This window comes from Penicillium samsonianum, assembly GCF_028829775.1.
Source record: "Penicillium samsonianum strain IBT 33392 chromosome Unknown utg000002l_segment0_segment0, whole genome shotgun sequence".
Taxonomy (NCBI): Eukaryota; Fungi; Ascomycota; class Eurotiomycetes; order Eurotiales; family Aspergillaceae; genus Penicillium; species Penicillium samsonianum.
In genome coordinates, this window is record NW_026643260.1 from 1,086,675 (window position 1) to 1,113,685 (window position 27,011).

At 40.4% G+C, this 27,011-nt stretch overlaps 7 protein-coding genes across 7 annotated transcripts; 1 reads left to right on the forward strand and 6 right to left on the reverse strand.

Moving 5' to 3' along the window:
• Positions 1-205: 205 nt before the first annotated feature.
• On the reverse strand, positions 206-1,821 carry N7471_002264 (uncharacterized protein; the record flags this gene model as incomplete). The annotated part of the gene is made up of 5 exons (XM_057274984.1): positions 206-622; positions 677-1,068; positions 1,120-1,311; positions 1,376-1,637; positions 1,699-1,821. The coding sequence occupies 5 exons, from the start codon at positions 1,819-1,821 to the stop codon at positions 206-208; spliced, it is 1,386 nt and encodes a 461-aa protein (XP_057139622.1).
• Positions 1,822-7,988: 6,167 nt separating this feature from the next.
• On the reverse strand, positions 7,989-8,401 carry N7471_002265 (uncharacterized protein; the record flags this gene model as incomplete). Its single annotated transcript, XM_057274985.1, has 2 exons — positions 7,989-8,187; positions 8,244-8,401. The coding sequence occupies 2 exons, from the start codon at positions 8,399-8,401 to the stop codon at positions 7,989-7,991; spliced, it is 357 nt and encodes a 118-aa protein (XP_057139623.1).
• Positions 8,402-8,729: 328 nt separating this feature from the next.
• On the reverse strand, positions 8,730-10,494 carry N7471_002266 (Zn(II)2Cys6 transcription factor domain-containing protein; the record flags this gene model as incomplete). The annotated part of the gene is made up of 2 exons (XM_057274986.1): positions 8,730-10,368; positions 10,418-10,494. The coding sequence occupies 2 exons, from the start codon at positions 10,492-10,494 to the stop codon at positions 8,730-8,732; spliced, it is 1,716 nt and encodes a 571-aa protein (XP_057139624.1).
• Positions 10,495-13,317: 2,823 nt separating this feature from the next.
• Positions 13,318-13,858, reverse strand: N7471_002267 (uncharacterized protein; the record flags this gene model as incomplete). The annotated part of the gene is made up of 2 exons (XM_057274987.1): positions 13,318-13,380; positions 13,616-13,858. Coding segments are annotated over 2 exons (306 nt in total), but the record flags the coding sequence as incomplete, so codon positions are not given.
• Positions 13,859-18,839: 4,981 nt separating this feature from the next.
• N7471_002268 (uncharacterized protein) lies at positions 18,840-19,139 on the forward strand (the record flags this gene model as incomplete). The annotated part of the gene is made up of 3 exons (XM_057274988.1): positions 18,840-18,891; positions 18,928-18,998; positions 19,032-19,139. Coding segments are annotated over 3 exons (231 nt in total), but the record flags the coding sequence as incomplete, so codon positions are not given.
• Positions 19,140-24,026: 4,887 nt separating this feature from the next.
• N7471_002269 (uncharacterized protein) lies at positions 24,027-24,930 on the reverse strand (the record flags this gene model as incomplete). The annotated part of the gene is given in 5 exon segments (XM_057274989.1): positions 24,027-24,143; positions 24,156-24,194; positions 24,362-24,553; positions 24,691-24,761; positions 24,852-24,930. The coding sequence occupies 5 exon segments, from the start codon at positions 24,928-24,930 to the stop codon at positions 24,027-24,029; spliced, it is 498 nt and encodes a 165-aa protein (XP_057139627.1).
• Positions 24,931-25,414: 484 nt separating this feature from the next.
• On the reverse strand, positions 25,415-25,842 carry N7471_002270 (uncharacterized protein; the record flags this gene model as incomplete). Its single annotated transcript, XM_057274990.1, has 3 exons — positions 25,415-25,570; positions 25,595-25,717; positions 25,804-25,842. 3 exons carry the CDS (start codon positions 25,840-25,842, stop codon positions 25,415-25,417), a joined length of 318 nt encoding a protein of 105 aa, XP_057139628.1.
• Between the last annotated feature and the right edge of the window lie 1,169 nt (positions 25,843-27,011).

Genomic DNA, 27,011 nt, shown 5'->3' on the forward strand with positions numbered 1-27,011 from the left:
AAGGAAAAGAGTAAATATTTAGAAGAAGTGGGGTACGACGACATCAGATCCCGATCTGGTCAGATGCGGCGCTGTACTTCAATTGGTTGAAAATGTCTTTGATCTTACTGGATCATATGTGCATCACCAACTGTTCAGTCTGATAGTATCTTAATGTGTGAAGAAAAAGAAGTTTGATTTAAAAAAAAAAATCTAATACCACTATCTAAGCGGAATTGTCGGCGCAAGACCAGGCAGCCGAACCTCCGGACTTCTTGTAGCTTTTGATAATGCTGACAACAGATCCATAAGTACCTCCGATCATCAAGAAAGTTCCAGCTATTATGATGAAAAAGCACCATCCGACCATGAACATCCATCTGGGCGACCGGCGACCGTCTTTACGGTTCCAGTTGTCATACAGCCACATACCACCCATTGGCTGGAAGCACATGGGAGTACCAAGTAAAGCGCCCACAAGAGAGACGAGATCACTAAACACGGGAATAGCGCTAGCAATGATATAAGCGACCAAAGCAGTCCCGATAGTGCAGCTAAGCCAGACCACCCAGTGGGTCATAGTGTTGGAGGCCAAATGGCGGGAACCTTGTAGGATGCGGACAAAGACATATTTTCCAGTGATCTAGATAGCTGTTAGCTTAGGTAGACGATTTTTGTTATCAAGAGAAAATCTTACGTGAATGAATAGCAATGTGCTGACCAACAGGCCTGGCAGAGCAAACCCATAGCTCACTTTCTTGACGACTGGACCAGCAGACCCAAGAGCAGGGGATGAAACGTATGATCCACAGTAGTAGTAGATAACAATGCCGATCGCAAGATAGAACACCGTGACAACTCCCTGGCAGAGGAACAGCGATCGGTTGAAATGACGGGGCTCCCGCATCTCTGCTGCAATAGAAAAGAATGCTGGAGTACCGGCGTACGCAAACACGATGGTACATATAGCGGTCATGGCATCGGTAAAGTCTGGATTGTTGACAATTTTGTAGTCAGGAACCCAGACAGCGTCTTTCGGTGCGGCTGTTGGACGAGGTTGGAGACCAACGGCGACGGTGACGATCATGACTAGGACGATCAGATTAGATTAGGCGTGAAGAGCACGAGAGGAATACTCACTTGAAGTCAAGATAGAGAACAGACCAATCCAGGCGAGCCAAGAGAGACGACCTAATGTCTGGATACTACCGAGTATGCATGCTACAATAGCAGCAATGGCAACATAGACTGCCGTGCAAACGGCGTGGTCGGAGACAGCATTGAGACCGATAGAGATTCCTAGCATTCCCGAGCCGGCGACGAAGACCCACCCTATTGTGGTTCAGCAAGTGACTCTTTTATGACTTCGTGTATTGTTTTTTAGGATTCAACTCACAGAGAACGAATGCACCTCCGAGTAGGATTCTTCCCGTGGGGCCGAGTAACAGCTCGCCCACATCGTCAATACCGTAAACCTCGCGATGTCGAAGTTTGAAGACACCGATTATGTAGTCGGACCATGTTGTGATGGCTGCAATAGCACATAGGCATATTACGCCAGGAACTATGCCTAATGAATCGAACGCGACGGGGATTGAAAGGACACCGAGACCAATTTGGGTTTTCATCATCAAGACGGATGTTCCTAGCCATCCTACCTACATTGTATAGAGTGATTAGTACACGGCACCGAAAGGGTTACAAGGTTAGGCAACATACATCGCGATAATTCGGACCTTCTTCGGTGATTTCTCCAAAAACGGCATCATGTTGAGCCTCGAGGACCTGCCCTTCACGTGAAGGGACAGGACTTAACGATTTCTCTTGGTGCTTCTCTGACATAGTGGAATAATTGCAAAATGCAGATAATGGTAATTAGGGCGGGAATGAGGCCCTTTAAACCATCTATCCGGTGAAGTTTAAATTTCCCGGTCAGCCCGGTCTGCCCAGACCGGTGCGGTGTTTATCGCCATCAGCCAAGGTTTCAGGCTTCAGGGGCGTTCAGGGGGATCCTGAGATCGGGTGAGCCGTTCCGACACGCCACCCGTGCAGAGATAAGGCTTGACTGTTATCTTTGGCTTATGATTAGTCTCATTTTTCTTTAGTCAATCATCTTTATCTTGATCTATGAAGCATTTATCTGAACTACGATGAAGTAGTGTGAGATACTAGTATTTGGGGATTTAGGATCATCATGGACATTTTCCCCACAACACGTTTTAGTACAACCTCTGCCCACTTTTCTTAATGCGGGGAAACTCAAAACTACGTCGCTTTGCTTCTCAAATCCCGCATATTCTCGGGGAATACCTCCACTAATTATCTGGGGGTGGGGGCTTTCTATCCTTTCTCAGAAGGTGGTTCCATACTTGGCCAATTGAACTTCTCTAGACTTACCGCTCAAATTTGGAGTACGTGTCATTACCCCATTTTACGCCCCGTTGTGAGACAATTTATCTTGGTTACGGAAAGTCTTGCCTCGGACAAACTTAGGGCCGGATATGGAGACTAACCCATGGATAATCTACCATTACCTAAAAGTTTGAGGGAAGAAATAGGTTAGAGGTGGTGGCGCAAACCAGTGACTTCCAATGAGTGGTTTAAGTATTTCCTTGTTTATTGTGCTTATTCCGCGAAAGGTTGGAGTTCCGCATCTTTTAATCCTTTTAGGTGAAGTGGAGACTATTATATTCTAGACGGCTGGGTATGTATTAACTTTTCAAGATTCTCGGCCGTCAAGCTGATATGAAATCCATTTTATCAAATGGCTGCGGTTAATTGGGTGCAAAATTCCTCTGAACTGTTTGAGAACAATATATGAGTGCAACTTTGACAACCATCATAAGCCCCAAGCTTCAAATCTCTGCTAGTATTCACCGTGGAAGCAATAATGATCTAACTTGGTGAAATGTAAGGGAAACAATTGAACTTTCCACAACATTTAGCGGTCTGTTCGCCTCTAGAAATTTTTTGGTCAATGAAGCCTGATATATCAGGCCGTAATGCAGGCAAACACTCCAAAATTCACTTTCAAAGGCTTGTTTGAACATAAGTGCCAGCAGGATCATATAAAAGATTCCAATCTCATTTCGAATTTTAGGCGGTGATCCTTTTATAATCAATATGAAAGTAAATCTACTTGATCGCGACATTTGCCTACAACTAGAGTAATAACTAAATGAGGAACGAGGCACGAGGCACGAAGAACGAGAATATTACGTGCAATATACAAAAGCTGAGCAAGCAGCAATTAATGATGAGAGTCTGGCTTACAATTGCTTACAGATAATATGTTTACTCCTATCTTGATGGATGACAATATCAAAACGTGTTTCTTGTTGAGCAAAGAACTGTTTTCTACCGTATCCCTACGCCCGAATCGAAGCACTTAAATCTGACACTATTAAAAATAGCTTCGCAGCAGCTTGTTTATCCCCTTATAATCCCGATCGTATGATTTCAAAGCTTGATATTCAGCTTCTTACGCCGACACCCCCGGTAAGCCGGGGTAGCGAATCAAGCCGCAATTTCACATCAAAAACACCTCAAACGCTTAAAGAGCTACGTCGACAAGCTTCGTCAATCAAATCTTTACTTCATGCAAGATCGCAAAGTCCACAAAGTCCGTCCAATCGCGCGCTTAAACAATTAGTGAAAGGCTGCCAAATCGCGATACAAAGCGCTGCAATTTTAGCGAAAGAAAACAGCGATTTCCGCGCTGCAAAAGAGAAGAAGAAGAACAAGCGTACGCGATCTAATAAACAGATATCGCGCCAAGGAGGTCTCGGAGTTTCAGAAGCTCAAGAGCTAATTGGGGCCCCAATCGAGGCCCCAGTAGCACCAGTACCGCGCCGGGCAAGACGGCCATCGCCACCTTTACAGCCGCGTACGAGAGCCTTACTAAAGTGCGGAGCCTGTGGAAACTAGGGGCCTATTTTTATCTAGTAGCTATACTTCTTCTAGTATTTTTACTAGGGCGTAAATAATAGCCGCGTTCCGCGATACTTTAGCGAATCGGTAGGGTGTTACGCACTGCTAACTGGTCACAGTTAGGTTAGAAGGGTTAGGTTATACTTGCCTTATGCTTCTCAGGTTTCTAACGTCAACGATCTGTTCTCTCAACCGTACTGTTGCCTAGCAAGCCTTACTGTAGGATAGGTCCTATTGAGGAATCGAGGAACGATACTAGGTAGAGCGCCGAGGAGATCTATACCGAGGTATTGGTCTACTCGTAGGTGTTGTCAAGTTATAATCAAGTAAAGAGTCACTAAAGTTCTAAAGGTATATATAAGTAATAATATATGATTGAAGACGAAGAACTAAACTAGATATATAAATGAGTGTCCTTATATATCCTTAGGTTCTTCCTATATAGATAAGTAGATCGTAGATAAGTAGAATTGTCTTAGTAGATTCTACTAGTCTACTATCGACTATTCTACTACTTATATAATTATATAACGGCTAACCGTAGTATTACTAAATAGAGTATACTTCGGGACGGCTAGCGGGAGGCTAGTTATAGCTCCTATTAGTAGTAGAGGTTTACTAGTCTATATAGGTATATATATACTAGATATCCTCTAGAAGTGGATCCTACTTAGGGCTGATTATACTCTTACTTACTAAGCGTGATTATAATTTCTCTTTTTCCTAAATGCCTAGGTATCCTAGAGTATAGGATATTATATATAATCTAATAATAGATCGTTCGGTTAGCTCTTAGTAGCCTATTAGGAGTTATAGTCCCTATAACTAATTAGTGACTAGTATATTGTTACGGGCACTCCCGTCACCAATCAGCGGAGATCCATAAGCCACACCGATGGGCCACCGAGAGCCAACCAACCAATAAGTCACGTGACACACCACGGAAATATATGGTCTTTCCGTTGTACCCTTATGATATAGAATAACACACGGTGTTAGCGAACCTAAGATAAGTCATATTATAAGGAACCACGGATCCTACGATATAGGCTACCGCACGATAGTAACCATTATAGGATTCCTAGGGATCTAGCGGGTAGGACACGTAACCAAGGTATATCGTAGGACTAGGCTTATCCTAGGATAGGACTAGTCGTAGGATAGCCGTAGGATATACTTAGCTAAGTATAACCCCGGTATTTTATAGGAAGAGGTTGATTATAGGATACGCCTAACTAAGCGTGACTCTAGGACCTACTTTATAGGAGTATACCTTAAAAGGACCTATCCTATAGTAAGGCCTATTAGGCAATAGTACGGTTAAGAGAACGGATCGTTAATATTAGAAACCTAAGAAGTATAAGGTAAGTATAACCGAACCCTTCTAACCTAACTATAACTAGTTAGTAGTGCGTAATATATTAAAGACCGTCTCAAATCAAGTTTCGAGTTATAATAATAACAATAGCTCTAGTAACTCCGAAGCTATCGGCATCGACCCCTCGTCAACCGGACGATTAGTGTTACGCACTACTAACTGGTCACAGTTAGGTTAGAAGGGTTCGGTTATACTTACCTTATGCTTCTCGGATTTCTAACGTTAACGATCTGTTTGTTACGGGCACTCCCGTCACCAATCAGTGGAGATCCATAAGCCACACCGATGGGCCACCGAGAGCCAACCAACCAACAAGTCACGTGATACACCACGGAAATATATGGTCTTTCCGTTGTACCCTCATGATACAGAATAACACACGGTGTCAACGAACCCAAGACAAGCTATATTGTAAGAAACCACGGATCCTACGATATAAGCTACCGCACGATAGCAACTATCATAGGATCCCTAGGGACCTAGTGAGCGGGACACGTGACTAAGGCATATCGTAGGACAAGACTTATCCTAGGATAAGACTAGTCGTAGGATAGCCGTAGAATATACTTGACTAAGTATAACCCCGGTATTCTATAGGAAAAGGTTGATCGTAGGATACGTCTAACTAAGCGTGACTCTAGGACCTACTCTATAGGAGTATACCTAGGAGTATATAGTGACTCTAGTATCTACCCCTAGGGGGTAGATTAGGGAGTAGGTATAAAGGATATATAAGGACACTCATTTATATACTTAGTATAGTTCTTCGTCTTCAATTATATATTATTACTTATATATACCTTTAGAACTTTAGTGACTCTTTACTTGATTATAACTTAATAATACCTATAAGTAGACTAATACCTTAGTATAGATCTCCTCGGCGCTCTACCTAGTATCGTTCCTCGATACCTTAAAAGGACCTATCCTATAGTAAGGCCTATTAGGCAATAGTACGGTTAAGAGTATAGATCGTTAACGTTAGATACTAAGGCGTATTAAGGTAAGTATAACCGAACCCTTCTAACCTAACTATAACTAGTTAGTAGTACGTAATATATTAAAGACCGTCTCGAATCAAGTTTCGAGTCACTATACGATAATATATCTCACGTTAGTTCGGGTAAGAAGCCTATTAGGGAGTAGGTTACTCTAACCCTAGATAAACCTAACTCCGACGTCGAGCGAGATAATACTATCGCTAAGTAGAAGAAGAAGATAGGCGAACTAGAGTATAATATTAAGAAAATAATAAGTTAACTATCCGACTTAGGCGAACGAAGCGGCACTAAGTTCGGTAAGGTAGACGAGTACCTTAAATAGATCAAGTCTTAAGTTATCGCCTTTATACCTACTAGCGCTATCTAGGCACCGCGATTACCTAAGTGTAAAGGTATACTGTTTTCAGGTGTAAGGCCTGTCAACCGGGTAAGATACTATGACTGAGAGGGGAACACAATGTATTGTAGAGTGTGCCAAGACTAATTCTTGCCAGAATGCAAAGGATCCTTTGGGGGTCCTTGACTATAGGGAAACCAACATGATAGTGCTGACATTGATATCACCTGACGAACCCCTCTCGGATCGACATCGATTCGATGTCGATCTATTGATAGATCATTGATATGGCCCGCTCTGGGTATTCCAGTTGTAAGGATCTTTTATCCGTTACATACCGAAACCCCTAAGAATCTATCCTAGGTCGGTAACGAATTAGGAACTATTCCTCTAATCGAAGAAAATAAACGTTTAAGTGTCTAATCCTAAAACTAAGACCTATAGATTACGGAACCGAATCTTAAAACGGTCGCGGAAAATACTAGACGTGTTAAGGAAACACTTAAAGTCCTTAAAGCTAAAGTAGCACTTTAGTAAAGAATTATTACTACTTAGGAACTTATTAAGGTAAACCGAGAAAAGATCGAAAGCTATAATAAAGAAAGGGGATTGATATTCGTACCCCCCCTGCCTACAAAATCAGGTGCATACTCCTACCGCCTTCTCGATCTGGTGCGACACTAAATTCTGCCATATATTTCTGCCATTATAGAGTTTTCTGCCATATATTCTGGTTTATATAGTAAAAAACACTGCATTTTAATGAGAAAAAATCGTACATTCTGCCTGATTCCTACCTTAAAAATCTATATATTGATCATCCTACTTCTTATACAACCCCCTGCACGCGTTTTCCTCCCCGTCCCCGTCCTCGACCACGTCCCCGTTCTTCGGTGCTTATAGGTTTAGCACTACTAGTTCCACGTCTACGTCCCCGTCTACGTCCCCGTCCCCGTCCACCTTCCTACGAAAGCATATGTTCGAATGCTAATGGTTCTCGCTAGGTGGATCGATCCTAGGTGAGAGGATCTAGCGAAGAGAGGATATCCTAGGTGCTCTCCTATATAGCTTGCTAAGTGGTTAACTAGCTAATGATATTTCTCGCTCCTTAGGGACGCCCTCATCGTCGAACCTAGAGAGGCTCTTAAAGAAGAAGGATAGGATTGATTAGGGGAGTAGATACTCTATATAAATGCTAATATTGATAGAATAGCTTGATTGTATTAATTTTGAACTTTTTTTTTATCAAAGCTAAGAGTAACAAGGTGAGACCTTATAATAAAAATATTTGGGGGCTAAAGCATAGTGGTAAGTTTGGACATTGTCAAATTGATTCCAGCGTATAAGCAAAGATCAGAACTACCTAAGTTGAGCCTTTCGCGACCATCCGTCCTTTTTCGAGCTTTCGCCCAAGGTAAGTGGCATAGCCCTTCAAGCCCAATAGTCCCACCGCAATGAAAAATGCCAGATAGTTGAATCTCCGATCGCAAACCTCCTCAGCGTTCCAATGGCCACACACCGGGAGAGAGCCAAAGAGAAAAGCTAGAAGTGCAAAGGTGGTTCTATATTCCCAATACATTTAGCAATCATCACCAATGGTAGGTATTTATTTGCTTACAGGAAAGGATGCTTGGCAATCGGGGCCACGAGGTATTTGACAACGAGGTTATCGGAATAGGAGTCCGCAATCAACACGAGGGGTGAAGGAGGTAGCTCATCGTGCAGCTGGCTTCCCGCAGAGGATCCTAAGGATGGGATAGATGTTTTTTCGAACATGGAGTAAGGAGCTTCCTTTGAACGTTAAACCTCGTAATCCGTTGAGATCTATGTAGCACAGCCACTATCACTGTCGATACTCGATGATGCTACCTACATACATACCTTTGTGGAAATTTCGATACCAAACGGTATGTAGGGAGAAGCAGCCCAAAATAAGTGGTAGCTAAACTAACAAGAACTGACAATTATAGTTTTACAACCGCGACTTCTCTGCTATTTCCCAAAATATGGGATATTTATACAGAGCTAGGTTACCCTGCTCTATCCATGTATAGATGTATATCATATTTGAAGAAACTAGGAAGAGGATAGTACATATGTATAATCAAAAGTCAAGAGGAGCATATTCGTACACTATCCGACAAGAATCGCCGGTCAGATTCCGGGAAAACCGCAGAAAGAGTTGGTCAGGGCCGCGATTCCACTTCACAATATCTGCCTCCGTAGTCCCAGGAGGAAAACCATCCATTGGCCGAAAAGCAGCAATTGGTCCAATGCGCACCTCCTCTGGGATAAGCAGTGCTGTTGGTATTCTAGGTCCCATATCCGTATGAGCATAATATGAGATTGGGGCAAGTTCGGAGCCGGGAATTGGTCCACCTGATGGCTCCAGTGCACTAAGATTGGATGTATGATGGGCTACATTCATCGCCATTGCCCGGGATTCTTCTATCTCCATGATCGTTCGCCCTAAGGCTGCCCAGATTGAGCACTGGTAAAATCCTTGCACTGTGGGCGCTTGGTAGAGTAGAGTCAGTGCCGCGCGTCGGGTACGCGGTTCACGGCATCGGAGACTGGTAAACCAGAGTGGAAGGCCAACATTGACTTCAAAGGTAAATGGAGGCTGGGTGCCGTCTGGTCGCACCGAAGCTTTAGGTGCATTCGCACATTGTTCAACGATATTTTGGAAGTTTTGGAGATAAGCGTCGAATTGCATCAATGACAATGATGTGCAGGTCTCAAGCATGACATATAGCATATCATGATAACTCAACAGAAGGGCACCAGTACCAATCTGTTGCAGCGATAACATGTCTTTAGCACGAAGCACTCTCATCAACTTATCGAAGCCAGTACGCCAGTTCCTCAGTCTGGTCATCAGACTGAATAGTTTAGTATTGAATTCCTCCGGTACATTGGGGGTATTAGCCCCCATTAAGTGTTCGGTGCAGGCGCGTTCAAAAACGGGGATTTCTATAGCTAAGAGCATGATCGCCTCCCGAGCAGACTTGAGTGTGTCAAACTGTTGCGTCAAGGCAAGTTCAGAGTATCGTAGTGAAGCAGTTACCGGAGCCCCGCCGCCGGCGAGAGCGAATGCTCCCAGACGGAGAAATATTGGGATAATCGTATCCTCTAGCAAGGAAGCTTGACTCGCAGCCCCGGACGCTATTTGGGGACGTAAAGCGATGATGAGCTGCACACCTTGACTATAGAGCTGCATTGCCCCGTCTGCATTTCCCTGGATAGCCTCGATGCAGATGAAAAGGACACAACTGATCAGTCCAACAAAGGCATCCACGCTACCCTGCTCAATACGCCGACGAACAGCGGATACCGAGCGTGAGTACCAGCCTAAGGCGTCTTGATGATTCTGCGTCAGATAAATAGTACTACCACGGCGTTGTGACGCGGGATCCAGGCATGCTTTGGGGCACTCAAATAGCGCACTAATGGTGATAATGGCATCCCACACAGCAGGTTCATAGCGGCAGACCTGTGGGACGACAGTGCGCCAGAAATCAACATCCAATCCCCCGCCGATGGAGGGGGCAGCATATTCGAAATAGTAAGCAAATGCACGTCGCTCTCGCCACACCTTATTGGTGTTTGGTGATAGTGATAATGGGTTGGCGATAACCGAGACTGTGGAAGAGGGTGGTGTGTCTTCAAAGTCACACTTGCGACCTGTACTGGTACATCGAACACAGCTGGGCTTTTCTTCTCCGCACTTGACTCGTCGAATTCTACGACATGCTCAATATCAAACTCTGCCTATGGAAAAGAAACACTTACTTGCAAGTTTTGCATCCTAGCCTTGACCTCGGGAGGACCCTTGAGCGACCATTTGAACGGTCCAAACGAGCGGGCATGTTGATTGCATTCTAGATTTGGCTTGCGCCCAGATACCTCAGCGGGGCAAACACAAAATCATCAAGTGGCTAGAAGTCCCTCGTCGACCCGCCGGGGCCCGTATCTGATGACTAATTATTTGGTTAGTCAGCTCTCCTGTTCCTTCCAAGGTTGGAAGGTTGCCCGGGCGGGCCTGGCCCGGGGGCGCCAAGTCGGAGGGATGTAACAAGCCAACTCTTTACTAGTAGTAGTAGTAGTAGTAGTAATAGTAACAGATGGATTTGAGATTAAGATAGGCTTATTAATATAATACCTAGATGGGGAGAAGAAAATGAAATGGAAAGACAGTTTGGTTTAAAAGAGGTAAATGGTCCTCAGCAGCGAAAGGTCTCAAACAATATGGAATCCCGTGGCAAAAATCCTAGCCTAGCCCAAAAAGGCAGGGTAGGGTGTTTATAATACCCGGGAAGTGCCAGATTTAGATGTCAGACAAACTGGCCGTCACGGTGAGCCCATAAGCATTGGGAAGAGAATCATGTCCAGCCGTGCTAGAAGGCTCGGTGCCCAGAAGCTCTCGCGAGATATGAGATATACACCAGCTGGGGACATGGGAGGAGTGACTGCCTCCCTTGAGCTAGATCCATATTTCGGACATAGATAACATATTACAATCATGAAATCGCCAGATCGCTCAAGTTGTAACAGCTATGCATAGGAATGCAATTTCATTCTCGCCTCCTTACTGGGGACGGTATCGTATTCCAAGGTAATGTTGGAAGGGGCGTTCCTAGGAATAGATGCTGCGTTCCTGGGAATAGATGCTGTGTTCCTGGAATAGATGCCACGTTCCTGGAATAGATGCCACGTTCCTAGGAATAGATGCTACGTCTTGTATCTAGAGTCAACTATAGTTGTTCTTAATATTGATAGTTCATCTGAAACACTATCCACCTCTATGTATACGTGAGACCCTGTCAGCGTTCCTGGAAATAGACTGGGATCTATGAAACCACATGCCAATCGATCGAGCGATTGATTCATAGTTTGTCCCAACCTTTTGGAAACATTCCCAGCCACACTCGGACAACAGCAAGACTATCGTTTTATGGGTCTGGCTCCATGACCGTGTGTATAATAAGTAAGCACGTGGAACTGAACAAGGATGGGAATTATAGATGATGAGAATTCGTGAAGCCTCAGGCAGCAAGACTACTGGAAGGACCAGGACCGTGGTTTTCAGGACCGTGGTTTTGAATGAGCTTGTTCTAAACCGCGAACTTGAAAGTATCCTTGAACCCCAAGTAGACCCTCGGCCACACGATAGTGGGGAACTTGTGGTTCTCCGGAAGGCTGATTGGACACGGGTATTTGGCGGTTTGAAATTGCGACCCCTCGAGCCTTCTGATTCAGAGTCCCTACTCTCTAGTGCGTCCCTACTCCAGAAAGACCGCTTCTCAATAATGTAAAAAGGGAAACATTAAATAGCCTGTTGATATTATGAACCTAGACATGCTCATAAGCATAGACAACATACAATACTTCAATTGACAGAACACCTGCAAGCCTCCCAATTAATCGGTATCAATGTCCGATCCCATTTCTTCTTTGGTGTAGTATTTCCGTTCAGTGCTGAGGCGATGAACCTCTTCTGCATGCCTGCGAAGATGCATCTCATGTAGTAGATCTTCGTCATATATATGACACCTTCGATCCTGTAAGTGCTTCTCTCGAAAGTGTCGTAGAGTCGACTTATATTCGCTATATTTCTACGTGCGGCGATGAATAGGAAGTTCGGTGTCGCCATAACATTGAAAACATCGGCGGGGCTTCTTAGCCTTTTTGATATAATTTTTGGCTTTTATAAGAAGAATATCCTACTGCGAAGGCTCCGGAGAGCTGTAACTCTTCTTAGCTAGCTCTAGTAACACGCTAGTCTCTTCTTTATCGAACCTATCACTTGGTGCAGCCCGTTTACGTCGCCTACGTAATAGCCTACCTTTAAGGAAACCATAGTATCGGGAGATCGTAGCCACGGTAGCGTTCCTTCTTTACCACTCCGCCTCTAGGGATTAAGAGGTAGGCTATATAAATAATTTCTTAAGAAGATTAATCTACTCCGGTAGCATCTAGTCTTCTACTTAAAGTACCTTCTTCGCCTCTTTATCATTAATAGCAGCCCCTAAGAGCTATCGCTCAATATCTATAATAGTCTATTTACGGTCGAACTTATAGCGCACCTTCCGTCTTAGTGCTCTTTCTAACCGGCCGAATATATTAGAGGTTTCGCGTGTCAATTTCTCTAATCGCGATTATATCGCTACACTAGGATCGTATTTACACTCCTCGGCTTACTCCTTTATTCGCCGAGTGGCCTTAATATATTCTAGATATTCGCGAAGGGACGCTTATTACTCCGAAGTGAGGTGTCGAGGGCGTCTCTTATCAATCCACCTACTTATCTAGGTGATAGCGCGCATTAGAGACTTATTAGATTCGCGGCCGTTTATAACGTTCTATATATCGGTATCGATATATCGTGGAAGATAATGATTTAAGAAAGTGCGAGTGTTAGCGTGTTTTATAATCAGATTTTGCTATGCTTCGCTGACCGCGCTACTTTCGTTTAATATCTTTCCCCCTCTATAGCGAAAATGATAGGCGAATATTAACTAAAGGAGGCCGTGGATCTCCCCTAGATTTCTTAGACGCCTAGATATAGCGCTATCGGTTATCGGCTAGTTCTATTAAAGAACCGTATATCTATTAATTACGTCTGTCTTATAGAAGATATAATAGCCTTCGACTTCGCGCTTTAAGGGTAGTTCTATCTATTGTCGGCCACCTTAAACGAATAGCTTTCGAAGGCGCTCTATAGAGGAAAGCGTAGGGACTTTGAAGGCTTGGAGCTAAAGAAGTATACCGAATATAAATGTATGAGGGCTGAAAATAAGCGACGGATCGTTAATGATTTTAGGGAAAGGAAAATTGTTACTGAGAAGTAGTGTTAATATTAGGATCATTATTATATGGGTTTAACGTATAATATATACATTTGGGAAGTTCCGAGGAATCGCTTTCTATTGCGTAGGTCTGAATAAATGCTCACTTATCCTAGCGCTTTTCTATTCGTCGACCCCTAACCTTGGTTTGTTCTGAGCGCCTATACTCAAGTGGTACGTTTGTAATATCCTCGTCTGTGTCGTCATTAGGGTTATCGCTGAAATCGGGCAGAACACTAGCGTCCGCTAGGCGACGTATAGGTCGTTTTGGATGGGTGGAAGGCCTACTACGATTATTAGGAAGATAGGTGGGTTCCGGAGTTGTTAGCTCGGTTGAATTTGAGGCTTCCCTAGAATCGGAGTTATCGGTCGCATCGATATTAGGCTGGAAAGACACCCCGGAAGTGTCACTATCGGTCGTAGAGGATAGATCTATAACGTCGCTTATGCTGCGTCTGGGGAAACTCTAGGAGGTTATAGGGGTTAGATGGTAGGAAAGAAAAACTAAAGATGAAAGGTAAGAAAGTAAAGAGATAAAAAGGTTGTATTTAGTTAATTGAAGTATATTCAATATAAAGAAGATATTAACCGTGTTTTAAAAAGATTATTATCTCGGTGGTTATAGTCTTATTTATCTCTTTTGAAAATAGATCTAGATAGATCTAATTAAATGTGTTATCGTCATAATGATAGATTTAAAATGCATTGTATAGTTATATTATTAAATCATATGTAATGTTGCATTTTAATAAATTCATATATGGTTTATATTTATTAAATCATTATTTGTAATGTTGCATTTTAATAAATGCATTGTATGGTTATATTGTAATGTTGCATAATGCATTGTATGTTCACATTATATTTTACATTGTATGGTTATATTATTAAATCATTATTTGTAATGTTGCAGTTTTAAACTAAAATGCATTGTATAGTTTAAATCACTTACATGTTATATTAAAAGGATTATAATAGTAGAAGTATTAACTTTTAAATATGATAGTGCTTAGTCTTATTACTATCTATATAGCCTTAAATAGAGATAGGTTAATTTCACTACCGCCTATCTTAATGCTTCGAGAGATAACGCTAAAGTTGTCTATATAAGGTAACCCACTAGCTTCGAGTACTCTAATGTTAAAGGAAATTCTAATTAGTGGGTATATATACTAAACTAGGCGTTATTCGGTCTTCGAGACTCTATATATTTATAGAATAAAGATATATATTATAAGCTACGATAGATCGGTTTCCACCCGCTTAAAGATAACCCCTATATCTATATTAAAGGTAAGGGCTCCTAGATGACTATTATAATAATCTATATTAACGATTTTATTATTACTACTCCCACTAACGCTAAGATTGAGAAAGTGGTTAAATAACTACGTTAATTCTACGATATAAAAGACCTTAGTGAGCCGAAGTAGTATCTTAACTATACTCTCTATCGTGACTATACTAATAAGACGATCACTATAACTTAGTTAGTATACGTGTAGAAAGTGCTATATATAGTAGACGTGGTAGGCTTTAAAGATACTCCCTTACCTCCTAGCTAGAGAGAGGATAATACTAACGCTTCTACCGTACTCGACGACGATAGCTATAACCACTACTAAAAAGTGGTTAGTATACTAAACTAGCTAGCTATTAAAATAAGACTAGATATCCGATTTACCGTTACTAGACTATAGTATAGGCTCGCTACACTAATAATTCACGATATAGAAGTAATATAACACGTTGTTAAATACCTATAGGGAAATAAACACGGCCTTATCTTTAGACGATCAGATAAATTATAGTTCTTAATATACGCTAATACCTTATATACTAACTAGTAAGATAGTAAGTCGACCGAGGGAGTGGTATAGTTCTTTATAGGATCACTAGTTACTTAGTCCACTAAGAAGTAATCAATTACTATAAACTTAACCACTATTATAGAGTGGTGTGCTCTTAATCAACTATCCTAAGATACTATATAGCTAAACAAAATAGCCGACTCTCTATAACTACCGAGGCTAGATACTACCACGATCTATACTAATAATATCAATTTATAACTACTTCTATTAAAGAAGGGTGGTAAATCGGCTAATCGCTAGTTGATATTAAGATACTTCTTCGTAAGAGACGCTATCGCCTAAGGCTATATTAATATTCACCGAGTTGATACTAAGAAAAATATAGCTAACGGTTTCACTAAAGCACTTATAAAAGAGTAGTTTAAAGCCTTTATTAAGCTACTTAGAATAATCTAATTCGATAAAGAAAAATGGAGTTTTTATAGTATAAACCAGAATTGATTCTCGCTTATTTTTTGATGGACTAGATTAGGATCTGTAAGGGGGATGTTAGGTGCCTAATTCTGCCTTAGGTAGTAGTCCCTATATAGGACAGATCCCGATAGTAGTAGATAGTAGATAGCTCTCTCTCTCTCTCTCTCTCTTCTTCCTTTCCGTCCCTTTTACTCCTAGTTGAATCTACCGTTCTATTTCTCTATCTCTGGATCATCACATCGTAGATTCTCTATTAGTAATATTATACTTCGAGAAGTACTTTGCTCCTTAAATTCGGTCCTAAATTTTATAGATTAAAGGTAGTGGGTGTCGATCTTTAATAGTAATCGAATTTAAATATCGATAATCTATATAAAGTCGAAGACTCCTATCTTTCTTTAGTACGAAGATGATCGGGTATCCCGCCGGTGACTTAGAGGCGCGGATATAACCTTTCTATAGGTTTTTATCGATATAATCCTTAAGTGCTCCGGATTCTTTTTAAGATAGTTAATAGATAGGTTTAAAAGTAGGTTCTATACCCTCTATTATATTAATCTCGTGATTAAAGATTCCGTGTTCTAGTAGCACTCTATCGGCCGGTGCTATAAAGATATCCCTAAACTCTTAGTATTCGTCTGGAATCTAAGGTTTATCGCTAGTTATATATAGCTTTTTATATTTAATAATTATATACTCCGCTAACTCGTGGTCGGATATATCTAGTGACTATTCTATCGTGTCTAGGGTAACGCCTATAGCTAATACCCTAGCCCTTTTCTTATAGGACTAGTTATTACTACTATTATTTTATTAGGCAGACTTCTTCTAACGCGTTTTATAATCGTCGTATTATTTCGTATACTCGTATCTACTAAATAAGATACGTCCTATTTACTAATCGATACTCGGGTTATACTTCCTAAGCTATAGAATACCTAAAACGAGGTTATAGTCTCCCATTTCTAAGATATTAAACTTAATTAATTCTAGGTGTCTATAGATAGATATAGGTAGGGTGATAGTTTCTTCGCTAACTCCTCTAGAGAGGACTTCTCTATCGAGTCCTAAAACTAGTATCACTTATAATAACTTTCTAGTTAATACTTATCGGTTTTCCTAGAATCTTAGGTTTATAAAGTTATTAGTGGCACCTAAGTCGATAAGGGTCCACGCCTTCCCTATAGGTAGAATTACGAATAGTTTGATATAAGTTCCTAATAAGGTTACGGCTAACTACGTCGTTAGACGATTCTCATAATTATATAGTTATCTTCCGTTATACTAAATCCCTTAGTACTCTTATTTCTATTATAGCTTCTTTATCCACTATAGTGGTCTTAGTTCGATACCGTAATCTAACTTTACTAACCTATAGGTTATATACGTTTCGTCGTAGTATATAATACTAGCTATTCTACTATATCCTAGGTATCGTGTATATCCTTTATACGTGTAAGTGGAATCTTCGTAAGGGTATCTTATTAGGTCGTCGCCTTCCTTAATTACTATAATAAGGTGCTAGTCTAACCTACTAGTCTAAATCTTATCCTAGAGATAATTAATAAGCTTATCGGCTTCTTTATCGTTACTTAGTTAACGATAGTTCCTAGGACTTTCTAGTGGTGTCTCTAGGATCACTTATTATTTTTAAGAGTTATTAGACTATCCTAGGGAATAGTTTAGTTCCTAGGGAATATACTAGGTCCACCCTTAACTCTCTATAGTATCCTAGTTAATCTCTAGATAATCGATATATTGCTTATTAGCTAACCCTTTAATATATAGGTTACCCGCTATTATCTCTTCTAGGCTTATATCTTCTAATTTTACTAAGAGATCTTCTAAGGTTTCCTTTCTTAGGTAGTCCTTTCTAGATTGTTAAGTCGCACGTAGTTCTTCGTATATCGCTCGTATATATTACCGTTTCTTATACGGTTTCTTCTATTTATATTCCCTTATATAGTGTCCTAGTTTCCTATATATAAAGTAGAGGTTCTTCTTATAACGCTCATTTTACTCGTCTTAAGTGGCGTCTAACTCTATTAGCTTTAGGCTATATAGGTCGCTATCTCGTGGTAGTGCCCTATCGCGGCGCCTATAACTAAATCGGTTAAAGCTATATATCTTACCGCGCTTCTACTAATCTATTTCTCGTTGTTCGTACTTTCGTTCGTTAATACGGTTGTCGATCTTAACCGCGATCTTAATAAGTTTATCTAGGGTATCTAGCCTATCGATCCTAGCTAGTTCCTCCTTAACGTTAGGTTTAAGTCCTACCTCGAAGTATAGGATATACGCTCGATCGGGTAGATCTAGATACGAAATGATTTACTAGAACTCGGAGGTGTATATCGATACGCTAGTTTATTATCTGATTTTCTATAACTTACGTTTAGCCGTTCTTACTATATCGATATCTCCGAATATTCGCTTAAGGTGCTTACGGAAGTTATAGTATCCTCCGAAGACTTCGGTAGTAGTGGTTAACCACTCGTTAGTTTCCTTCTCGTAGTAATCTCGAATGTATAGTTTAAACTAGCTCTATACCTAGCTATATAAGTAGGTTAATATAAAGATCACCTTACTAGCTTCGGTAGGTAGCTTAGTTTGATTTATATCGAGGTGTATATCTATCTAAGTGAGGAATCCTCGAAGCTTAGTTCGGTTTCCCTCGAAATATTTAGCCTTAGTGTAACGGATAAAAGATCCTTACAACTGGAATACCCAGAGCGGGCCATATCAATGATCTATCAATAGATCGACATCGATTCGATGTCGATCCGAGAGGGGTTCGTCAGGTGATATCAATGTCAGCACTATCATGTTGGTTTCCCTATAGTCAAGGACCCCCAAAGGATCCTTTGCATTCTGGCAAGAATTAGTCTTGGCACACTCTACAATACATTGTGTTCCCCTCTCAGTCATAGTATCTTACCCGGTTGACAGGCCTTACACCTAAAAACAGTATACCTTTACAATTCTAATTCTTCTTTTTCAACTGCCTAAGATATAATGGCTCCCTCTACTCGCCGCCACTCTCGAAGTAACACCGAAACCCCTAAGAATCCATCCTAGGTCGGTAACGAATTAGGAACCATTCCTCCGATCGAAGAAAATGAACGATCGAGTGTCTAATCCTAAAACTAAGATCTATAGATTATAGAACCGAATCTTGAAACGGTCACGGAAAATGCTAGACGTGTTAAGGAAACACTTAAAGCCCTTAAAGCTAAAGTAGCACTTTAATAAAGAATCATTGCTACCTAGGAACTTATTAAGGCAAACCGAGAAAAGATCGAAAGCTATAATAAAGAAAATATATCGTCTCGATCACGAAACACCTACGATTCCTTATCGGAAGGCGAATATAGCTAGAGAGGAGAGATTAAAAGATATATAGATAAGTTTAAAGAAGACTTCGGTATTAAATAGAGGGAAGACTAGTTGAATGACCTTAACGCTCTATTTAAGGGTGCCCTAAAGAAATACGTCTCTAGAATATAAAAGGTCCTCGCCGCTATAAATTACCTTTATACTACCTATAAGAGTAAATAGGTGTCTTACGAGTAAAAACACCCCGAAGACGCTAGCAATTAGGGAACATTTAAGGAATAGACGAAAACACTACTTTAAAACTCCTATAATATCGTTACCGATACCCTTATTCTCTTCTAATAAGCCGAAATACGTCCTTACTAGGACCCTCGTACCTTCGAAACCTACCTCGAATCACTAGAGAATCACCTTCTAAAATAAACCGAAGAATAGAGGGCCTAAACCCTATTTATAAAACTCTAGAAACCATTAAGAGATATAATAATCACTATAAATAATGGCACCCTACTAGAGATAAGGGATAAAATGTCAAAATTAGTAGCCACCCTTTTCCACATACATTTCGCACCTTTTAAAAGAAAGAACCACTCCTATCAAAATCAAGATAGACGAAAAAGGATCGATTCGGCATCGAACTAACACCAATCCGGTATCTTAACGATAACGACTACTATATTCCGTGGAGGATGTGGAGGTTTTAGAGGAAGGGGCAACCAAAGAGGAAGAGGCTAAACTAGAGGTAGAGGCCGAGGTCGCGGGGGATTTAATAACTAAGGAAGACCTCACGCCTCTAGAGTGAATATAATATCCACTAAAGGAAGAGGAAACCACACCGATTTAACACCGAATAGAGCCTATTTCCTCTACGGAAACAAAAACCATTAGGTAAAAGAATGCCCCTAGAAAGCAACGATTCAATCGTTAATATAATCAGTTCGTTCAACCTAGCCACGACGATCGGGAAAAGTAAAGGAGCTAGAGTGAATCCCGACACCCTAGCTTAATACCCGCTAATTAGGACCGTAGTGCGGCTTTATATACCGATTACCCTATAGAACGGTGACGAAACGCACGCGGATCTAGACACTAGCGCGGAATGCGATGTTATTAGTAAGGAATTCGCTTATAAGAATAAATTACTCGCTACTCCATTTTTATCTCCTTCACTAAAGGGTGTCTCCCCTAAACGACTCTATACTTATGGTATATTCTAGGTCTTATTTATAATAAGAGATTCTAGAGGGACTAAGAAAATTATAAAAAGACCCTATATAGGTATTAAGAGGGACCCCCGCCTAGAAGGAAGCCCTATACTTCTATCTCGCACCTTTATCAATGAATTCGACGTTATCCTACGTCTAAGTGTGGACAAATGGTGGTTCGGAGTCAAAGACTTTGAACTAATAAAACCCTACCGATTCGCTAAAGTATCGCGGAACGCGGCTATTATCTACGCCCTAGTAAAAATGCTAGAAGAAGTATAGCTACTAGATAAAAATAGGGACTATTTATACCTAGATTCTTCTTAGATCCCTCCCAAACTAGAGGCGTATCGCGATATATTCGACTATAAAAAGGTAGGGACTCTCCCTAGGATAAAAACCTTAGACTATACAATTGAATTAGAGGAAGGAAAAGCCCCTCTATATGGTCTAATTTACCCCCTCTCCTAAATAGAACTTAAAGAGCTATAGGCCTACTTAGTAGATAATATTAAGAAAAAGAGGATCCGACCTTCGAAAAGCCCTACTAGCGCACTAATTCTCTTTATTCTAAAGAAGGATAGTGGCTTACGCCTCTATATAGACTACTAAGGACTTAACCGCGTTTCGGTTAAGAATCGCTACCCATTACCCCTTATTTCGGAAATCCTAGACCGACTTTCTAGAGTAAAATGCTTTAGTAAGGTTGATATTAAAGATACCTACTATCGTATCTATATACGAGAGGGTGATAAATAGAAGACAGCTTTTCGTATAAGGTATAGCCATTTTAAATATATGGTTATACCTTTTAGACTATTAAATACACCTGCCACTTTCTAGAGCTATATCTATATAGCGCTAGGTGGACTAGTCGATATCGTTTGTGTGGCGTATCTTAACGATATCTTGGTTTTTACGCTAGATCGAGAATCATATATAAAGGCATTATATTAGGTTTTCGAATGCCTAAGAAAAGCAGAACTTTACGTCAAACCTTTAAAATACACCTTCTACTAGAAGGAGGTTAAATTCCTAGGATTTATCGTTAATAGTAACGGTGTAAAAATGGACGAAAGCTGGGTCCGAGTTATCTAAGAATAGGAGGAGCCTCGAAGCTACCACGACGTATAAGTGTTTCTAGGATTCTACAATTTCTATAGGCGCTTTATTAAGGGGTATTTATATATTTCCTTACCCCTTACCTTAATACTAAAAGGAAGCAAAAATGGGAAAAAACTAGGCTAGGTCAAACTTAACGGCGCCGAGTCGATAGCGTTCCGACGCCTTAAAGAAGCCTTTTAGTCAGCGTCTCTCTTACACTATTTTAACCCCGAATAACTAATTAGGTTAGAAACCGATACTTCAAATAAAGGAATGGGAGGAGTTCTCTCCTAACTAGATTTAGAAGGACGATAGCACCCTATCGCTTTCTAGTCAAGGAAATTCTCCGGAGTAGAGTTGAACTATATAATACCGGATCAAGAGCTATTCGCTATCGTACACTTATTTTAATAATGGAGACACTATCTTAATAGTAGTAAGTATACTATAGAGGTATTATCTGACCACGTAAATTTATATATATTTATGACCTAGTAGAAACTTAATAGGAGATAAGCACGTTAGTATATATTTCTAACGCCTTTTAACTTTATTATAAAGTATAGGCTAGGAAAGATAAATCCCGTAGATAGACTATCTAGAATTCTAAATTCCGAGTAAGTAGCTTTAGGAATGGAATTAATGACCCCGATTTAGGACCGAATCGAGGGCGTAGAGCTCCCAATCTAAAACCGGACCGAGGATACTATAACCCTTATAATCTAAGAGATTATAGGGATAAAAGATCTAGATGTAGATCCTAAGTATGATTTAGGGGAATATAACTCAAAATTCTAATTTAGATTTAACGTAATAGCTATATAGGAAATTCCTAGATCTAGTGCACCTATAGGTACGAATATAGAGCGTATTAGTATAGAATTAGATGATTGGTCTGAATAGAGAAAACTATACGACGAACTAAATATACTATTCGACGTTAAGGATACTACTATAGTAGTCATCTAGTCTATTAGTATAGACACTAAAGATATACTCTAATAGGTTAATAGGCTCTAATAGAGAGACTAGGAGACAATCCGCCGAAAAGGTGACGTTTCGACCTAGAAACCTAGTAGTAAAGGTTGGGAAACGGACGCCTCTAGATTACTATAGTACCGAGGACGTATATATATACCTAAGAAAGAAGGTATCTATATAAAGCTTTTAAAAATGCACTATAATGATCCTACCGTAGGCCATTTCGGCCGCGTAAGGATAGAGGAGTTACTAAAACGTGACTACCACTAGGTGAATATATAAGAAGACGTGAAAAACTACGTTAAATCTTATAGAATCTATCAAACCATATAGACGCTAAGGCATCGCCCCTTTAGTAAGCTCGAATCGCTACCGATTCTATCCCGACCCTTTACGGAACTATTAATGGATTTTATTATAGGATTGCCTTAATCGATCTAGAAAGGAAAGATAGTTGATACCATCTTGGTGGTCGTGGACCGTTTCTCGAAATAGTGCCTTTTCTTCCTAGTTTTAACCACGATAGACGCGTCGGAATTAGCCGAGCTATTCCACAACGATATTAAACTAAGATTTAGACCACTAAATGGTATTATATCTGACCGGGGATCTATTTTTATAAGTAGGTTTTGGTCAAAACTATATTATCTATCTAAGGTAAAACTACGCTATTTAACGGCGTTTCATCCTTAAACCGATGGCTAAACGGAACGGATAAACCAGATATTAAAACACTACCTTCGGTGTTTTATTAACGAGCAATAAAAAATATGGCCTTCGCTACTCCGTTCTACCAAATATGCTTATAATAATGCTATAAGTGTAATAACTAGAATGTCCCTATTTTAGGCCCTCCTAGGTTTCAATCCTAATTTTCAAATACGCACTAAGGACGGTGGTGTGGAAAGGGAGGCACTAGTAGCACTACATAGATTTGAAAAGCTAAATAAGCTTCATGAAAAGCTATAGACTTTATAGCGAAAAGCCACTAAATCATAGGCGAATCATTATAACAAACGTCACTAGGAAAAAATATTCAAAAAGAACGATCTTATAGCCCTATCAATAAAGAACCTAAGGTTGAAAGAAGGGACTATAAAGAAGTTATCTCCACGATAGATCGGACCATTTAGAATCCTAGAATATATAGGGAAATAGGCGTATCGCCTCCGACTCCCCGACTAATATATAGCGATTCATAATATATTCCCTATCTCCCTCCTCTAACTATAGGAATAAAGGAAGGGTGAACCATAATAGTTACCCTTATTAGAGCTCGCAGATAATGATAAATAGGAAGTGGAAGAAATTAAAAATGACTAAGTGTTTAAAGATAAACTCCACTACCTAGTGAAATAGTGGGGATGGCCTTTAGAATATAACCAATAGGTCCTAGAAAGCGTAATGGTAAATACCCTAAAAATCATTACGAAATACCGAAGAACTTAAGAGAAATCACGATGATATTAAAGGCCACCGAATCTATAACGGATCGGCACCGAGTAAAAAGAACTACGATAATAGATTAAAACCGCCTTACCACGGTATAACCATAATAAAAATCGAAAAAGAAAAAGAATATAACCTAGGGGCTCCGAACTAGTAACGAATCGGTATCGGGAAGACGGAGTTATAGCACCTAATCGAAGGGGAAGTAGCTTAGATAAATACGTAGAGCAGACTGGAGTATAGGGTCGGTAATAAGCTCACCGATAGTAAGAATAATAGCATTCTTAAAACCTATAGCGGCCCCGTGCTAAGCGTGAACCGATTCCTTAGAGTTAACGAGTCGGCACCGATCCGATGCCTAAACGGCTAATATATCCCACTTATAGGAGGTAACACGGGTATTATATATAAGGTTCTAACGACGGGCGGACACCCACTAGGTGTAAGAATCGTGAATAGCCTAAAGGGACGCGAGAAACGTTAGCGGAATCCCATCGAATCGATACCGGACTAATAGTAACTCACCCGCTTAATACGCGTTCTAGTAAGGAAGTGATAATGTCTATAATTCTTCACTAGGTTATCGAAGCTGGCGATAAGGTCACGAATCGCCGCTAAGACGCGTTCGATAAGCTTAAAACCTAGCGTGAACTCGATAGGGTCACCTTCTTTATCCTCCTCGTCTAACAATACACTATATTCCCCCTCACTAGTTAGCTAAAAGTGGCGTGCCTAAGTAAGAATCGATAGGAGCTTAAAACGGTTACCCTTAACACCCTTAGGAACCTAAAAAACCAAACGATATAAGCACGAATTATAGGCGGAACGGGATCGAATCGATATCGGGAACTTACTAACTCGTAAACCTTATATAGTCTGGCATAGTACGTATAGGACTTTAAGTTAGGAGTGTTAGAGATATAGTCTATAGTAAAGGGTATACGGAGGCCATCCGGCTTCGAGTCCCACTCGCGGTTTGTAAGACGTAGACAATATATACACTAGGTCTACGCACGAGTAATCGGGATCATTATTTGCTTCCGCCGGTTTCCTAGGGAACCTATAGTTCTAGTACTAGCTCTTCTTCTAGGCATCGCGTATTATTAACGTGGAGTCTATAAAACAATGTTAGTCCGACGTCGAATCGATAGCGGATCGATCGTCCACTTACCATATAAAATTAGAAAAGGAGTTATATAGGAGAGAAAATGAAATAGAGAAGAGCAATTCAAAAAGTAAACAAACCCGCGTGGAGACTAAGTGTGACTAGCAACCACGTAAAAGTGGAAAGTACGAACTATAATATAAGGAAACTACGAGTTATCTAAGTCAAAGTCGTACCTTCCAATTTTAATATTACCGCGATTCACTATATAAACACTATTAAACTAACGCCTCTCCGCCTTATAACTCGGGTAATAGAATAGGAAAAGAATCTTTAAAATCCTCGAGTAATTCTATAAGCGTGGAAACTATAGTAGGGCTATAAGTAGAGGTAGTAGCCGCCTACACCTTAAACAAAAGGTCATGTTTCGCTTAAGACCATTATGTATACCCCTTATCGCCGGCCTAAAGACGCTACCCCGATTTATAATAGTACCGTTTCCAGACCCTTACTAGAGACGAGACTAGGGGGCGAGGTAAAGGATTTAGGTATATCGCGCGTCGTCTATCCAAATACTTTCGATATCTAGATAAGACTTTCTTCGAAACGTCAGCGAATCGTAGTCGGAACTATATAGAATCGATATCACTTACCCTACTTATATCCTTTTTCGCACCTCCCAATTTATACGAAGACTTATACGCTTTATATATATACTCGAAATCCTTCACTATCTTAAGAGTCGTATTATTAACGGCCACTAAAAACTCTTCATCCTACGCAAAGTAACTATTATCATCTAAAAAGGTCCACACAACCTAATCCAGAAGCGATACCAAATCGTGAGCGTCTCCCTATATACCTTCGCTAGGGCGAGTATATAAGTCCTTATAAGACACATATTGTTAGCATCGCTTTAACCCTTCCTTATTAAGGAAGCACTAAATCTCGAACGGTTCGCTACCGCCAATATTGAAAGCCGCGATAGACGACCTCAAGCATTTTATACACCAAGTGTTTTTAAGTTAAACACGTCTTATCCGGATAGTGGGAACCATAGTGGATTGAAATGGAAATTCCATATAGAGTTTTCTAGGGTCTATATAGATCTATTCAATAAAGGAAGGATGAAACGTCATTCTTTAATATTGAAAGGTGGTTATTCTAATTTTGTTCTCTTTGATCGCAATCGCCACTATTTCACCTTTACTTTATAAATGGTTCTATTTCTATATACGGATGAGGACATCCTCTTTATGAGAGAGAGGATAATTGTAACGGATAAAAGATCCTTACAACTAGAATACCCAGAGCGGGCCATATCAATGATCTATCAATAGATCGACATCGAATCGATGTCGATCCGAGAGGGGTTCGTCAGGTGATATCAATGTCAGCACTATCATGTTGGTTTCCCTATAGTCAAGGACCCCCAAAGGATCCTTTGCATTCTAGCAAGAATTAGTCTTGGCACACTCTACAATACATTGTGTTCCCCTCTCAGTCATAGTATCTTACCCGGTTGACAGGCCTTACACCTGAAAACAGTATACCTTTACACGGTATTACTTCGAGAGTGATAGCGAGTAGAGGGAGCTATTATATCTTAGGTAGTTAAAAAAGAAGAATTAGAATTATAAGGGTATACTATTTTTAGGTACAAGTAGACTTCGGCAGAACCCATTTTGGGTCGGAGCATCCGACCCAAAACCCAACCCATTGGGTTTTGGGTTCCGCCTTTCATAACCCAACCCAACCCAAAACCCAATAACCCAATAATAACCCATTTGAACCCATTTCTGCATAAAATACATGTCTTAGCGTTCATAAAGATGCTAACTCAGCAGAATAGGATACTATTATTTACAATTGTTTTGGTTTTTTAATTAAATAACTTCATTTCTTCGATTAATCCCTTTAAAATTATAGTTTCTAAGCTTAGAATAATTATAGATTAGCCTGGTTCTACATTTTTTATATAGAGAAATAATATTTTTAGGGTAATATAGTGATATTAATATAGGTAAGTTGATCTAGATATAGAAATATATATTTGACGTAGTTAATTGT